This window comes from Propithecus coquereli, unplaced genomic scaffold, assembly GCF_000956105.1.
Source record: "Propithecus coquereli isolate 6110/MARCELLA unplaced genomic scaffold, Pcoq_1.0 Scaffold519, whole genome shotgun sequence".
Lineage (NCBI taxonomy): Eukaryota > Metazoa > Chordata > Mammalia > Primates > Indriidae > Propithecus > Propithecus coquereli.
Genome location: NW_012151052.1, coordinates 1107692 through 1124644, shown reverse-complemented (window position 1 = coordinate 1124644; position 16953 = coordinate 1107692). Strand labels below are relative to the sequence as shown.

The following is a 16953-nucleotide window of genomic DNA, read 5'->3' as shown; positions in this document are numbered from 1 at the left end:
GGATGGAAGACATGCCAAGACCATCACATCCTGAGAACCAGGACTACACTAGCCACGGCGGCAGCGGGAGCTTCTGTTCGGGGTTTGCTGGCCTTGAAATATGCTCTTCCCATCCGTATTCTCAAATATGCATCTGGGACAAAGTCTCAGGCAGCTTCCTCTAAAGGTTCTCAGGGTAGCTTTCTCTAAAGAATTTTTATAATAAAATTTCAGGGGGAGAGGGGAGAAATGGATAACATGTTTTCTTTCTCTCCTTCCCTCACATGGCCAGCTGGTGGCAACCTCCTCTCCACCATCTGAACTACCTTCACAGAAGGCATTGAAGCCATCATGCCCACCCCATTGTGTAAGTAGTGAATTGAAAACCAGTTTGGAAGTGTCATCCATCCATCTCACCAAAGAAATAGGATATAAGGGACTCCATTGTTTGCTCAGCTATAAATATATTTCCTCTTGCTAAAACACAGATCTTAAGTCTGCACTTGAAAATCTCAGGACATCTAGCTCTTTTGTTATTATCTGTACTTAGAATTGCTTGTTTATTTATTTATTTATTTTTTTTTTTTGAGACAGACTCTTGCTCTGTTCCCTGGGCTAGAGTGCCGTGGCGTCAGCCTACCTCATAGCAACCTCAAACTCCTGGGCTCAAGCAATCCTGCCTCAGCCTCCTGGGTAGCTGGGACTACAGGCATGTGCCACCATGACCGGCTAGTTTTTTCTATATATTTTTAGTTGTCCAGCTAATTTCTTTCTATTTTTAGTAGAGATGGGGTCTCACACTTGCTCAGGCTGGTCTTGAACTCCTGACCTTGAGCAATCCTCCCGCCTCGGTCTCCCAGAGTGCTGGGATTACAGGCATGAGCCACTGCGCCCAGCCTGCTTGTTTATTTTGATAAAGAACATAAAGAAAAAAACATACTGATGACCAATTTAAATATTTTGCAGTTTTATTAATATTACTACCCAGAGATTTTATCAATCAGGAAAAGACAAGTCATTAATAGCCCTAGGGAGATAAAGACGAATCTTGAAAATTTCTTGGGACCCTGAATGCATAGATCCTTCCAGAGGTTTTCATTCATAAACCAGCCCCTGCCTATTTCCCCTCCCTTACTCTGAGAAATAGCCACTCCTCAGAGCAACAAGCCTACAACCAGGAATTCCAAAGCATTAATAGCAGGATGCAACTAGAATTCTGATGTTGACAACAACCTCACGTATGTTTTGTGCTTTTCTGTCATCTGGCAGGGGAGGAAAAGCCCAGAGTCTATGGTATTCGTGATTCTCTACAGATGGTGTGGGTCCTGGATGGAAATTCTTTAATAGCAGCTCCTCTTAGCAACAGTGTCAAGCCTGGTGAGTGACAATCTAAGCCACTGTTGCTCCACTGGGGCTGGGGCTGAGCCTGCCTGAACCTGGTCCCAGACCTTGCCAACTCCTGAGCACCTGCCCATGTCCACAGGAAGGGTGATAAAGGGCAGGGTGGTTCCCTTCCACAAAGGAAAACCCATGCGTAAAAATGAGGGTGTGAGGGGTTGGTGGCTCCCCTTATCAAAAGAAAATATCTTCAGATTAGAAGGGCTTATTCATCCAGGCAATGGGAAGTTTAACCTTCCTCTTAAACTTTCTCTCCTTTAGATTCCAACCATCACTACCTATGACCTCAGATTCAAACACCTTCATCTTTCCAGCACCAAACCTACACACCTTTCTAAGTTGTCATCCTCTCTTCTAGTGAAAAGCAATATTCCTTCCTTCTGTCACATCAGTCCATTTCAGCTTCTTTCCCTTTCTCTAGGACTTCAATGTTTGATTTAATTCCTTGCTTCCATCCACATTCCACTCTTGCCTGTCTCCTGGCTTCTTTCTATTGCTGACAGACATGCTGTAATCTAACATCTGCAATCTTAATACTAAAAACCTTCTCTTGATCTCCACATTCTACTCCCACCAATCCATTTTCCCAGGTCAATCGTAGCCAAACTTCACTAGAGAGTTGACTACACAACTTGTCTCCACTTCACCTGCTACTTGCCTTACATCAAGACATTCTAACTTCTGGACGGCTCTTCAATTGCTCCCCTTGAGCTCCTATTCCCATGGTCACCACTGACCTTCAAACACTCAGACCCAAAGGACACTTCCTTTGGGTCTTCCTTCCTCATGTTATTTGACCCCTCAGCTGCGTTAGTATAATTGGCAATTTCCTTCTTGATCTCTTTCCATCTTCTCCTTCTGTAAGAACGTTCACTCTCATGTGGTTTACTGCCTCCGCTTTTGCATTTTCTTTGTGACTCCACTTTCTCCTTGAAATTTCCAAATGATGGGGTCCCTCAGGGCTCAGTCTGCAATCATTCACATGCCCCATGGAATGAGCTGGGCTCTTGGATTTATGTACCACCTCTATGCTCATGACTGCCGCTCATGCCTCCGATATAGATCTCCCCTCTGAACAGTTGACCTGTGTCACCTTGGTGTCCTCCCAAACATCTCCAACTTCATATATCCCAAGTGGAACTGTGGATCTGCCTCCTCAAAACTGCTAATGGTCTCCATGAGTGGCGCTACCATCTTTTCCATTTCCTTGAGCCAGAAATACAGGAGACATCTTGACTCCTTACCTTCCTTCCTTTTCCTCACCCTCCATTCAATCCATCAGCAAAGATTGATGAGTCTATGTGCAAAATACATCTGATTTCTAAGATCACGTCCTCTCTTGCCTAGACCACTGCCATCACTTTCTCACTGCCCTCCCTCCCACTTTATTTCTGTAGTTTCCCATCCTTTCTCCACAGAGGATCAGGAGTGACTTTCTTAATATATTAATTGAACAATATCATGCCTGTGTGTTTGTGCTTGTGGGTGGGGGTAAGTTGGGGAGACCTCAGGTGCAGCAGTTTTCTTCTGGAGCCTTGAATTTGCAAGATCTTTTCCATATAGGGGCCTTTACCTAAACTTTTCCTTTCACTGGAATACTCTCCCATCAAACCCCCTCCACCACCCTATTCCCATTTCTTTTTATTCCCCCTCTGAAATCAATATGTCTTTTATTACATCATTAAAATTGCAAATAGATCTTAGGAATCACCTGGCATCTTGATGCAGCTGGACAACTCTTAGATCTTATTCATCAGCCTGCTGCACAGTTCCTTTTTCAGAGACACAAAGACCATCCAAAAATGTTCCGATATCCCTGTTTTTAACTCTTGTGGCTTGCTCAATCAAAGCAGCTGAATTTGAAGCAAGCTCAATGTCATTTCCTTCAAGGATTAATTCATCTTTCTGGGCTTGAGATACTGAACAAGCAACACCTGGCCTCATCCAAATCCTGCAGATGTATTTTTCACCTAAGAAATTTTGTATTTCAATAAGAGACCGATTCCCCTGGATAACGATGTTGATGGGGAAGTTAGCATACACAGATCTCATCCTGTAACAGAAGATGTAACACCCTTGATCATGTTCTGTCTGTGACTACAAATAGTGCAAACAGTAGCCAGTGCCTTTCTATTTCCCCACCATTTGCCAACCTGGAGTCTCTTCTTTTTCTTTCTAAGGAGACTGAGTTCTACATTGATGTGATTGAAGTCCCTCCGCAGGGTTCCTCTGGGACCCTTCACAATAACTGTACATCCTTTAAGAGTGAGGTCGACATCTTCTGGAATGCCGACAGTCTGATTGCTGAGAATGGTCTTCATTCTCACAGTACATGCAGCAAAGAGCTCCCATTTCTTCATATAAGAGCTTTCTCTTAGCTCTAAGGTCTTGAGTTGAATTTCACCTCTAACTATGGTCTCTCTCCGGCTGTCCCAAGTTTTGGTCACTTCTTCCAAAGCAGGTATTGCAATTTATTGTAGTTTTGGTCATTTCTCTGTTTACATCTTTTCATCTCACTTGGAAAGATTATAAGTTCCATGAGGGCAATGACAATGTTTCTCTTGTCCTCAACTAAATCTCCAGTGCCCACATAGTGCCTTGTTCTAAGTGGGCATTCAATAAATAGTTGTTGAATGAATTCATTCTGTCTCCCCTACCCAGAAGGATAGATGCCGAATGCTCAAGCTCCTGGGAATTACCTGCTAAATTCAGTCAGGAATTAAGTTCAGTTGGTAGTGACAGAAAACCCACATAACCAAATCTTAAATGGGATAGAAGTTTCTTTTTTCCTAATGTAAAAGAAGCATGAGTAGGCCAGCCCAGGCTAGTATGGTGGCTCTATGATGCCACCAGGGGCCAAGGATTCTAGCCTTCTGCTTCACCAACCTCAAGGTCAATGCCCGAGTGTTTGAGGCAAGCAGTAAGACAACCCAGGGTATAAGAAACAAACTTCTCTTAGCTGAGTCTACTCCTTCTAAAGAATATTCTTAGAAATCTCATACAACACTTCCACTTATATCTCATGGACCACGAGTTAAGCATTTGACCACATTTAGCTGTGAGTGTGGTGGGAAATTCTATTTTTATTTCTTGGGAAGCAATGTGCCCTGGTAATAATTGGGGTTCTGCAATTAAGGAAGAAAAATGAAATGGATTTCAGGATGGTGACAAATGGGTAATGGGAGGAACCTGGGGGAGTCCTGGACATTCAGTGTCCTCTGGCTGGGAGGAGTAACTGGATGTCAGGCCAGAAGGACTGGACATCCCCCTGCATGGGGCCTAACATTGTCTCCATTTTCCCTTGTGTTTCCAGTCTTTCTTGAGTTAGTAGCATGTAGAGACACAGAATTCCGCAATGAAGAAAAAGGTAATCTGGTTTACCTGGCAATCCAGGGCAAAGATCTCTGTATCCTCTGTGCAGAAATTCAGGGCAAGCCTACTTTGCAGCTTAAGGTGAGTGGTTGTACATCTAAAGAGAGAAGTATTGTCAAATGGACTTTTAATTTCATTTATGTTACTGAATAAAAATAATATTCTTACAATCCTGGATTATTCAATGTAAGGAAGGAAATATGACCTGAATGATTCCCAAATCAGTAAACGCTGCCTTTGAATGGGTAGTACTCTTATTTTAATGTCAGAGCACGGATCCTCTGAAAGACAGAGAATACACCCATGGGAATGTTTCAGAACAGCCAAGGAATGGTGGTTTCTCCATTCTCAGTTCTGATCAATTGCCTCCTGGATATGCTCTGAGATGAGGGGATGCTCCCATGTAAGCAAAGGCCACTGCACTGCAGAGGAGACAAATAGAGAGGGATTGTCAATGTGGATTTTGTAGATTTCATGTTTATGGTGTGTGTACTAGAAGAAAGATTTTTAGTTATGAAACTAATCTTTCTGCTGATGATGGAAGCTGTAATGTATAAACCCACATGGGGGTTGGGAATGCAGTGAGACTGGCCTGATCCTGTAGGTGAATGCAAACCAGAAGCACTAAGAAAGGGATTTAAACCTCCCTCTGTTCCAGGGAAGATGATGCCTCAAAGAATCAGAAGCACCCTATATCAGGGGATCCTGGGGTGGAGCCAGGCTGCTGGAAACCAGTGGTTTCCCTGTTTGGACTGCCTGGTGCCCCCCTTTCATCTGCCTGTGTCCCTAGCCTCTGTCCCTGCCTTTGGGAGCAGCAGTCACTTCCCCTGCTATGCCCTCAGGGCTGAGATAGTTTAGCTCTCTCCTCCTAAGCCTCCTCTCTAACAAGCCTCTTTCCTTCCCCCAGGAGAAAATGATCATGAACCTGTACCTGGAGAAGAAAGGGCCAAAGCCTTTTTTCTTTTTCCACAATAAGGAGGGCTCAACCTCTGTCTTTGAGTCAGTCTCCTACCCTGGCTGGTTCATAGCCACCTTCCCCACAGCGGGACAGCCCGTCATTCTCACCCAGAAGAGGGACATAACTACCAACACTAACTTCTACTTACATCCTAAAAATTAAATCCAGCCTGGGCTCTGTGTGCAGTTTCCAGGACAGAGGATCAAGCTGTCAAAGAAGCTTGTGTTTGAAAACACATTAAGTCATCTTAAGAAACCACCAGGCACTGCGTTCATCAGCAGTTTAGCCCACTCCCAGCTCACCTCATTCTTACCACCCCCAAACCACCTCCTCTTCCAGACATCCACTTCTGCACCATGTCCCCTATTGGATGTCGTCCTCCCAGTATGAAACCTAAGAATCACTTTTCATTCTTTCATGATCCACTTAGCTATCACCCTCCAAATGCTTCTTGCACACAACTACTCTTCTTATCCCTTCTGCCAATCCATGTTCTAGAGATGTGAATTCCAAACATTTTTGTTTATATGACCCGATTGATAAAAGAATGTCATTTATTAATTCTATGCATGTTTACTATAAACACTATAGTATGTACCCCAAATGATAAAGCTAATGAATGAGATAAATGTGAAATAGAAATTTTACTTGTCTTGATAATCATGATGGATTCATAATATCATTAGTTAACAATTTGACACATGGTATATATTGTTGACCCTTGAACAACACAGGTTTGAACTGCACTGATACAACTTATATGCAGATTTTTTCAATAAAAATGATACCAAATGTTCCTGTCTCTCCTGCCTCTTCTTCCACCTCCTTCACCACTTCCACCTCTGCCACCCCTGCAACAGCAAGACCAACCCTTCTGCTTCCTCCTCCCCCTCAGCCTACTCAAAGTGAAGATGACAAGAATGATGTCTTTTATGATGATCCAATTCTGCTTCATGAACACTATATATATTTTCTCTTCCTTGTTTTTAATAACATTTTCTTTAGCTTACCTTATTGTAAGAATGCAGTATATAATACAAATAACATACAAAATATGTATTAATCAACTATTTGTGTTATCGGTAAGGCTTCCTGTCAACCTTAGGCTATTAGTGGTTGAGTTTTGGGGGAGTCAAAAGTTATATGTGGATTTTTGACTACACGGAGATTGGCACCCCTAACCCCTACATTTTTCAAGGGTCAACTGTACTTTGGTTAAGATTGTTAACTGTTGTGAATGTAAATCAATTCATATTTCAAAGACTCATTCAGATCAGCTTGAATTTGTTTCAGACAACTTCTCAGACTGAATGTACTGTCCTTGTTTTACTTTATAAAGTGATTGGAAGAAGAAACACCAGCTATGATATTTTCTTGTTATTATTCATGTTTTCTGGAATTTAGTAGTATATGTTCAATCTATAGTTTCTTTAAAGGGATACTTTTAAGCCAGTTGTCGATTTTGTGAGGGTTACTTTAGTTAAAGCCTATGATATAATCTATAAATTCACTGACCAAGAACATTTAGATTGCAATATGCTATAATATTCTGAACATGAATATGAACAGGACAGGCTCTCTTCCCTCAAGAGATCTTGCCCTTCTTTGCACATGACAAGTAGGGGCATTCGGTCTTGCAATGGGTATTCATGGCTAAGTTCAAATTCCTCCGCCAGGCATAATCTGTCCTAAAACTGGCATTATCTCCTATTGCTCCACTGCCTATGAGTCTGTTTGGGATATTCCTTGAACCCCATCTGTTAGCCTACTTTTTACTCCAGCATTGTTGTGCACTGAGGTCTGAGAAGGTGTAATCTGGCAACATGTCATCTCAGCTGCACTGAACATCTTTCTTTCCATACTCCAGGGATCCTGGGACACCTGGGGATGGACACTTGTAGGAACCTACTTGGCATTCACATATGCACAAACCTGGAAGTGAGAGGGAGCTGGTCCATGGGAACCCTTGAACAATGGAGGATGGGAGTGGATGGGGAATGGCTACTTTCTTCCATCCCACAGGTGGGCAATACTGAGATACATTCTGCATAGTCCCTCAGAGGGTCCCAGCAGTATTGAGCCGTAATTGCCCAAAGCAAGGCTGAACTCAAGAACACATTCCTGCATTGACTTCCCTCATTTCCCCACTTCAATTTCTCCAGCCACCTCTCCTGGGGTCACTTTTCATCATCCTACACACAGATCCTTGTCTCAGGCTCTGTTTTCTGGAGTAGATCTAGGCTAAGACAGATTCTATCAAGGCAAACTTCTCTTCTTGCCACCCCAACATTTTGGATTCTTCAGATTCTTCCATCTGTGTCTCTGCTCATGCCCTTGCACTCATTTCAAACACTTCCATCATTGTGCATCTCACCTGCCTATGTCTTACTAACATCTTAAATCCTTTTGAGGTATTTAGATGCCTCTCTTCGTCTTCCCAACCAAAGCCAACACCTTATCTTCTTTGAGGTCCATAGCATTTTGCCTTCTTATTGGATATTTCTTTTGTTAGCCTTTGTGCTATAGCTTTTTCTCCTTGTCTTGGCCCATTTGCTCTCTTCTCCTCAACCAAATTCTAGGTACATGGAGGGTAGAAATTTTGTCTCTCACATTTATGTACTTTATTTAGATGCCAAATCTTGCTTCCTACATAACAGTTTCTTAACAAAATATTATTGAAACAAATTAGTTTTTATTGCATGTATTAGCATCTTCCTATTGATAACAAAGTGTGTCAGGGAGGACTTTGCATTGTGATGTCAGGAGCAGCCCTCAACTTCAAGAAGGGTCCAATGAACTGCAAAGCTGCAAAACTCCTCAAAGAACATGGAGAAGGAAAACACAGAAAGGCTGCTCATGAGCTTCCCTATCTCAGTTCCTTCTCCTCTTCCCCATATGTCAGTGTGACCCCAGGACTGTGATGATGTTAGCACATCCTTTCAAGAGGAGTTGGCTGCAGAAGCGAAGCACAATGCTGAGTATCCCCAGAAGGCCTCCAGCCAGAATCCCTCATGAAGGGCTCCATGTACAGCCTGGGGGTTTGCACTTTGTCCAATCGCACCCCCATAAGCATGTTTATGCACAACTGCGTGGGGCAAAGGAGAAGGGCCCTTTATTATTATTGCAGCTGGATTAGGGCAATGAGAGGTGCCTTTTAATCCTCACCCCAATCTAGATCTTTGAAATCAGAGACATGCCCACTAACTTTAATTTCATAGACTCAAGCCACTATGATGATCCAGCCCTCCCTAGCAGAACCAACAGAGTAAGGCAGAGGGGAAGGTAAACTCCAGGCTATTCTAGGCAACTTCAGTGTGGAATTTGCCTTCTCAACTACTCCCCAGTTGCTAGTTCACAAATATCAGGGTCTCGACAATCAGAAAGTTACTTCTTCTGGAGGTGGAAGGAAGTGGGAGAATTCCCTTCAACACCACCATCTCAGGGTGAAGGACAGAGTTTCTCATCCATGTGGACCAAGGTAGGAATGCCAGGAAAGAATGTGAAAATAAGAAGAGGAAGATTCTCATCTCTACAATCTTGGAGTGGCTTTGGGATCAAGGAAATGCTCAAATGGAAAGAGCTGTAGAATGTTTTCTCTCTTCTTGGGTTCTGGACAGTTTGTAAAACAAGGACATTTTCTGTTTCTTAGAGATTCAGTAAATCATGCCTGTAAAGCTAGGTAACATTGGGGACATTTATAGGGGCTGATTTGGATGTCCTAGTCTGTTAAGGTGTTTTGATCTGTGCTTACAGTGTTTTAAAAATTGAGAAGTCAAGATTCTCAAGAAAAATTAGAAGATCTGGCAACACTGCTCCGGAATTCCCACAGAGCAACAAGCAACTAAAGCTCAATCTATTATTTCTTTTCTCGACAGATAAGGGACAAGTCCCGTGGAAGTGGTGCCAGAAATTCAAAGATCCTTACATAATGTTCAATTACTCATTAATAAAGGCCTAAAACCTTCTGTTAAGTATATGTAACTTGAAAGACACACATATGCTTAATAGTGATTGACAGACATTTCTTCTTAAAAATTCTATAATCTTACACTGGTGAAATAAACTAGTTTTTCCTATCTAGCTGAGTTATGTGATATTATTTTTCTCCAGCCATTTTCCTTCAGTGCCCATGTGAGCTGCTCTTCAACCACCTGGAAGGATGGCTTGAGCCCTGTCTTTCTCTTCTTAAATAAATAGGACCCCACTGAGTCTTCTTTCCATACCCACCCCCTAAAATGCCAGTTGTCAGCAATAAATTGCCTAACAAAAAGTTAGGGAACATAGCCATAGAAAATGCAACTAGTTATTTCTTCCAAGGCAGGATCTCCCCATCAGAGCAGAAAGGAAAAGTAATTTTCTAGGCCTCTTACTATAGCACCAAGTGGCCAACTCTGGGCATCCACTCTTTTGTCCATTGATTTGCTCACACCACACCTGGTTATTGTGCCAGAAAATGTTCAAGCACAGGGAACATGATGGGAACCCCAGCCTTTGAGAAACTCACAGCCTCTGATAAAACTACTTTTTTCACATTCCATTCACTCTTTTCACTTAAAAAAATGGTAATATTTCACAGTTTTTAGTATATTGATACATTTGCCTTGTAAAAAAAAATGTTAAAACATACCACATAAATCCAAATTCCTTTCCCCCAAGTCCTGGCTCCCCTTTCTCCACCCCAATGGTAACCACTGATACATATTTTTCTCCAACTCACTTTTTTACTCAATGCTATGTCCAAATAGCTGTCTACATTGGTATAGATGCTATATCTCATTCTCTTACAACTGCTGCAAAATACCCAACAGAATGGTTTTACTGTCAGTTGTTTATCCATTCATGGATAGACAATTAGGTTCCACTTTTTATTGTTTTTTAACAAACAATGTGGCAATAAACATTCTAGTATATACCTACTGTGCACACATACAAGTCCTTCTTTGGAATAGGTAAGTGCATTGCTTGACCATAGAGTAAGAGCAGTATTTATTTTCAATAGACACTATCTGCCTTTGAATATGGTTTTTTAAATTTATACTGCTAATGGCGTTTTCATTCCCCCCTGTCCAACGCTTATTTTTAAATAAAAAAAAAGTTTTGCTGGTTCAGTGTATAAGGGATAACTCATCATTTTAATTTGTACATTCCTGACTACTGGTAAGCTATTCACTATTCAGCCTGTTCCAGTCTGACCTGTGACATCCAACGTCACCAAAACCTGCTTTTGAGCATCATCAGTGATGTCCCCATCCCTGCCTGTGGCCTAATCCCACAGACACTCTGCTGTCCTTGTCTCAATCAGCACTGGGCACACCCTGCTGCTCCCCACATCTCCACGCTCACATGCCAGGGATCCTGCAAAAGTCACATTTGGGTTTTCCCCAGTCTCCCTGGATTTTCCTTCTTACTCTGATTTACTGGCTCTTCCTCACGTGACTTCTAAGGGCTGCCATTCCTCAGGACTCATCCTTGAGTCCTCTTCTCCTCTATGCTGTCTCACTGGTGATACTATTTGTTCTCATGAATGTAAATTTCAGGTGTGTGTTGACAATTTAATCTCTGGTTCAGAACTCTCCCCTAAACTCCAGATTTGCATTTGCAGCTACCAGTCTGGACTGTCTCAGAGCTTGCAAATGGAATATTTCCTGAGTAGAACTCTTTTCTTTCTCTCAGTAATTTTATTTTTTTATTTGAAAATATTAAGGCAGTAAAAATGTTTTTGGTTACATGGATAGCTTTTGTAATGCTTGAGTCATGGCTATAAGTGTGCTCATCACCCAAAGAGTGTTCGCTGTACTCGTTAGGTACGTTTTTGCCCATCCCCATCTCCCCTCTTTCCCCTGTTTGATTTCCACTGAGTGTTACTTCCCTCTATGCATATGTATGCTCCTTGGTTAGCTCCGATTTAATAGAGAGTACATGTGGTATTTGTTTTTCCATTCTTGAGATACTTCACTTAGGAGAATGGTCTCCAGTTCCATCCAAATTGTTGCAAAAGGCATTAATTCATCCTTTTTTATGACTGAGGAGTACTCCATGGTACACATACACCACATTTTGTTAATCCACTCATGAATTGATGGGCACTTGGGTTGATTCCACATCCTTGCGATTGTGAATTGTGCTGCAATAGACATTCAAGTGCAGGTGTCTTTTTGATAAAATAACTTCTTTTCATTTGGATAGATACCCAGTAATGGGATTTCTGGGTCAAATGGTAGGTCTGCTTTTAGTTCTTTGAGGAATCTCCATATTGTTTTCCATAGAGGCTGTACTAGTTTGCAGTCCCACCAACAATGTATAAGCGTTCCTTTCTCTCTGCATCCATGCCAGCATCTACTCTTTGGGGACTTTTTAATAAGAGCCATTCTAACAGAGGTAAGGCGATATCTCATTGTGGTTTAATTTTCATTTCCCTGATAATTAGTGATGTTGAGCATTTCTTCATGTTTCTTGGCCATTTGTCTATCTTCTTTTCAGAAGCTTCTGTGCATGTCTTTTGCCCACTTTTTAATGGGTTTGTATATTTTTTTTTTCTTGATGATTTGCTTGAGTTCTTTATAGATTCTGGATATTAGCCCTTTATCAGATGTATAGTTTGTGAATATTTTCTCCCATTCTGTGAGTTGTCTATTCACTCTGTTGATTATTTATTTAGCTATACATTAGCTTTTTAATTTAATCAAGTCCCATTTATTTATATTTGTTGTTGCTATAATTGCCTTTGAGGTCTTAGTCATAAATTGTTTGCCTGGGATGATATCTAGAAGACTTTTTCCTACATTTTCTTCTAGAATTCTTATGGTTTCATGCCTTACATTTAAGTCTTTTATCCATCTTGAATTAATTTTTGTGAGTGGTGAGAGATAGGGGTCCTGTCTCACTCTTCTGCATGTGGCTATACAAATTTCCCAGCACCATTTATTGAATAGAGCTTCTTTTCCCCAGTGTATATTGTTGTCTGCTTTGTCAAAGATCAATTGGCTGTATGTGGATGATTTTACAACTGTGTTCTCTATTCTGTTCCATTGGTCTATGTGTCTATTGTTGTCCCAACACCATGCTGTTTTGGTTACTATAACCTTGTAGTATAGTTTAAAGTCAGGTAATGTGATGCCTCCAGTTTTGTTCTTTTTGCGTAAGATTGCTTTGGCTATTCAGGCTCTAACTCTTTTTTTTTTTTTTTTTTTTTTTTTTAGACAGAGTCTTGCTCTGTTGCCCAGACTAGAGTGCCATGGCATCAGCCTTGCTCACAGCAACCTCAAAATCCTGGGCTCAAGTAATCCTGCTGCCTCAGCCTCCCGAGTAGCTGGGGCTACAGGCATGTGCCACCACATCTGGCTAATTTTTTCTATTTTTAGTAGAGATGAGGTCTTGCTCTTGCTCAGGCTGGTCTCAAACTCTTGAGCTCAAGCAATCCTCCTGCCTTGGCCTCCCAAAGTGCTAGGATTACAGGCGTGAGCCACCATGCCCAGCCCAGATTCTAATTCTTGATACTCCCCAGCCTGCGATCCCCACACCAGTCTTCTCCATCTCAACTACTCAACACAGAAACCTAGCAGTCATTCTTGATTCCCATTTTTTCTGAAGCTCTTCATGCAATCCATCAATAAGTTTGTTTCCAAAGCAGACTACCTCCAAAATAAATCTCAAATTCACCCATCTCTCTTCAACTTCCCTGCCACCGTGTGCCAGGCAAACACCACAGCTCCCTTGGACTATGCATCAGCCTCCTGACTGGTTCCCTCCATCTACTCCTGTCACTAGTAAATCTCCATGTGGAAGCCAGAGTTATCTCCACAAATGTAAATCTAAGCCATGCCATTCCAATGTTTAGCCTCCTTCAATGTTTCCATTTGCCCCAAAAAGGAAATGCAAAGTCCTTACCATGATTTATAGGCTTACCTGGATTGTCTAGCACCTGTCTCCAACTCCTCTTCCCAGTTACTTTTTCTCTCTAACACTATCTTCAGTTATTCCAATATTTCAGTTCTCTGAGCATGCCAAGTGTTTCACAGCTCCAGGACCTTTGCATATGCTATGTTCATACATATCCATGTACCTGTACTGGTTTATTCTCATATTTTGCCTTTCTGGCTCCTTCAATTCACCTTCTGGTCACCATGCCTAAAGTAATCTCCTTCCTCTACCTCTTATGTTCTTTGTCTCCAGTTATTGATTGTTTCCTTTCCGTGGTTTGTCATTATTTTATTTATTTGCCTTTGTCTTTCTTTACTTCCTTCATTACATTATAAAGTCCTTGATCGCAGGGAAGTAGTGTTTGTCCATTATATCCCCAGCCCCTAGCACAGTATCTGTGCTTAATAAATCTTTATTGAATGAGTTAATTAGTTATTAATAAATTAATAAGTGAAATGAGAAACTGACATCCTCCCAGGCAGCCCACCTTCTTTAACAAGACTAATCACACTCACAATAAAATCTGGCTTCCTATTCTTAAGCTTTGACACCATGGAGAATAAAGGAGCTCTCATGTCCACACAAGTCCTTCCACTATGTGAAGGCAGCTGTTGCAGCCCCTTAATCTCCCCTTCCCCTCTGACATAAAGCACCAAAGGGGGAGAACATTATTTACTCCTCACGTTTCCTTTTGTTAAACTCCTGGCTTTCTTCCTCCCCTCGCTCACTCCACCCAAGTACAGGGAAGCCCGTACATCCTGGTGCACATCCTTTCCTCAAAAGTGACACATCGTATCATGCATTATGTGGTCACACTACTCATGAGAAAGTAGGATTGTGTGGCCCAGCTGCCATCTACCTGCTTTCCACTGAGAGCCAGTGGGGTGGTGGAAAGCATCCATTCTGCTCTGCTCCTTCGTGATTTACACTTTCGAGAGAGCCATCTCCCATGACGGGGCCTGTGGCACTGCAGAGCTGCCAGCAACTGGTCTTACTCTGTACTTCTTTTGTTTACAGGAAGAATCCACACTCAGTATCAGTTTTATCAGTAATAAACTTATCAATAAACAAAAAAATTATCCTTTGTCATAATTCTCAATTGGTTTATAACTCAAGTGAGAGAGAGGGGATGCTATCTATCACTCCTCCCCTCAAGCTCTAACAATTACAGTGATGAAGACCAATTCTCAATCCACCACTAAGATCATTGGTATTGATGGATGTGTCCCTCTCCAGAGGGTCCTAATATCGGGGTTCAGTCTGAAATGATAGCTGGGCCCAAGAGGCACAGCAGTACTGGTGAGGGAAGGTGAACCATCCACTGGGGCAGCAACACACGTTTTAGCCACTCATCTAAAATATCATGACATGCACTTGGGTCTGCTATTAGTGGATCCAGGATCTGTGTCCTCCAAAAGTACAAAGTTAAGACAGACATAGAACGTTGTGTCCAGAAACCCCTATGTGAAGCTCTGTACCCAGGCTGGAAGTCAAGGCTGTTTCTCTATGTCACAGTGATTTATACTCTCCAAGCAAAATTGGAATGTTTTATTCTTGTTGATATACTTCAAACAGCCAAATTGACAATTGTTCATGCTTTTGAGGAACAAAGTAAGAAATTTTTAGTGAGTGAAAAAATAGTAGCCATTCAAAGAAGGAGGATGTTATGACACTTTGCAGCTGTGGCAAATCCTTGGGAGAAATATTGTTTCTTGTTCATTTGCAGCTGACTTTACCTGTGCCTGTGCCTTGTTATTCCAGCCTCCCAAATGTCCTAGCCAATTTTTACTTCCTCACTAAACACAGTGTCTCCAGCCCTGCCTCAGCCCTAGCCCAGCTGTGAGGAGCACAGAGCACAGTCCCATCAACTCATTGCTCAAAGAGAAGCAGCTATTCCTTTGATTCCAGCACAGGCAAAGACCCTTGTCCATGACCAGGGCCAGGCCAAGGGCACAGCAGTGCGCTTGGGATCGGGGGCCCAAACGCCACTGTGTATCCAGGTTTCAGTGTTCCTGCGGACAGGCACTGTGTAACCCTCTGCACTCTGACTGGCTCAGGCAGGGTTCCTGGCCTCTAGCCAAAGGATCGCGTGAAGGCAGCTCCTCTCTCTAGAAAGCTGCTTCCTGGTGAAGCCTTGAGGGGGAAATGACAGCAGCAGCACAGGTCAGACTGCTTAGAGCTACTCAAGGAAAGACGGTGAGGAAAAACCCCAGAACAGTAAAAATAAAGAAACAAGATGACTTCAACATTTTGTGGGATTCTCCAAGTCAGGGACTACTGCCTAGATGCCATTCCATCTGCACATGGGAATCCCTGGGGTCAGGGAGCATACTTCCTAGGGCTGAGCAAAGGTGACACCATCTAACAAACCACAGCACCTCAGAGCCCAGGGCAGGCATCCTGGTCCCTGAAGATGGACTCAAAATTCCTCTTTCCAGAGTCTAGAAGAGCAGGTGTCTTTTTCAAGGCTGAAACTCTGGCACCCAGCTTTTCCCAGTGCTCTTTTCCCACTTCCCAGTGCCTGGAAATAAAGAAGGATTGAATGGAAGATAGTTGTGATTATTACTATTGTTTGTGAAGTGTGGCATTTATATTCAACAGCTATGAGTCCAAAATTTGGCACTGCCACCTTCTAGCTGTGTGGATTCGGTCAAGTCTCTTCATGGCTCTGTGTCTCAGATTACCCTTCAATAAAATAGGAATAATTTTTCAGGTGGATGCGGTGGTTAAGGAGGATAGTATGCTCAGCACATCATTCATGCAGCAGAAAAAAGCTTGTGGACCAGCTACATTAGTGTAACCTCACCTGTCCTGGAATCCATTTATGTCTCCTACTTTTTCCCTTGGATGCTGAGTGAGTCATCCACCAGCCCCTGGCTCACCCTGGCTTTTCTCCAACATTGTTTTCCCCAAAACTGCACTTTTGTTATAGGCTTCTTAATTCTGGAGAAGCCTACTCCATCTTTAGCCTACCAGGCCCCTAAAAGTCACCTTCCCAGGAATTATCAGCATATAGAAGAATGTAAAAGCCCTTCTCAGAAAGTCGCCTAGTCTCAGAAGATTTGTCCCACAAAGACCCCTGAAGACCCACTTGAAGGAACCACTTCAAATGAAGAGAAATAAATCCAGGATGATGATTTGAAAGGTGAAATATGTAAGGTTGAGCATATAATATAATAAAGTTTAATGTTGTTTTAAAAATGACAAAAAAGATCCAATTGCTCAAACCATGAGGTTAAAAAATGATGGATTTGATGACAGCAAAAATGAGAATTTCTCTTCTTATTGAAAAAAGCAGATGACAAGTTAAAAAAAGATAGTTGCAA

The 16953-nt window shown here is 42.2% G+C and overlaps 1 protein-coding gene and 1 pseudogene across 1 annotated transcript; one reads left to right on the top strand and one right to left on the bottom strand.

Moving 5' to 3' along the window:
• Window positions 1–1292: 1292 nt before the first annotated feature.
• Window positions 1293–5869, top strand: IL36B (interleukin 36, beta). Its single transcript, XM_012656767.1, has 3 exons — window positions 1293–1356; window positions 4691–4830; window positions 5657–5869. Exons 1-3 carry the CDS (start codon window positions 1293–1295, stop codon window positions 5867–5869), a joined length of 417 nt encoding a protein of 138 aa, XP_012512221.1.
• On the bottom strand, window positions 3124–3698 carry LOC105820318 (annotated as a pseudogene).
• Window positions 5870–16953: the final 11084 nt, after the last annotated feature.

Excerpts from the sequence above, each read along its gene's own strand:
- IL36B (XM_012656767.1), top strand. The coding sequence starts at position 1,293 with ATGGTGTGGGTCCTGGATGGAAATTCTTTAATAGCAGCTCCTCTTAGC. Across the intron at positions 1,357-4,690 it reads TAGCAACAGTGTCAAGCCTG|TCTTTCTTGAGTTAGTAGCA; the intron begins GTGAGTGACAAT and ends TTGTGTTTCCAG. Across the intron at positions 4,831-5,656 it reads AGCCTACTTTGCAGCTTAAG|GAGAAAATGATCATGAACCT; the intron begins GTGAGTGGTTGT and ends TCCTTCCCCCAG.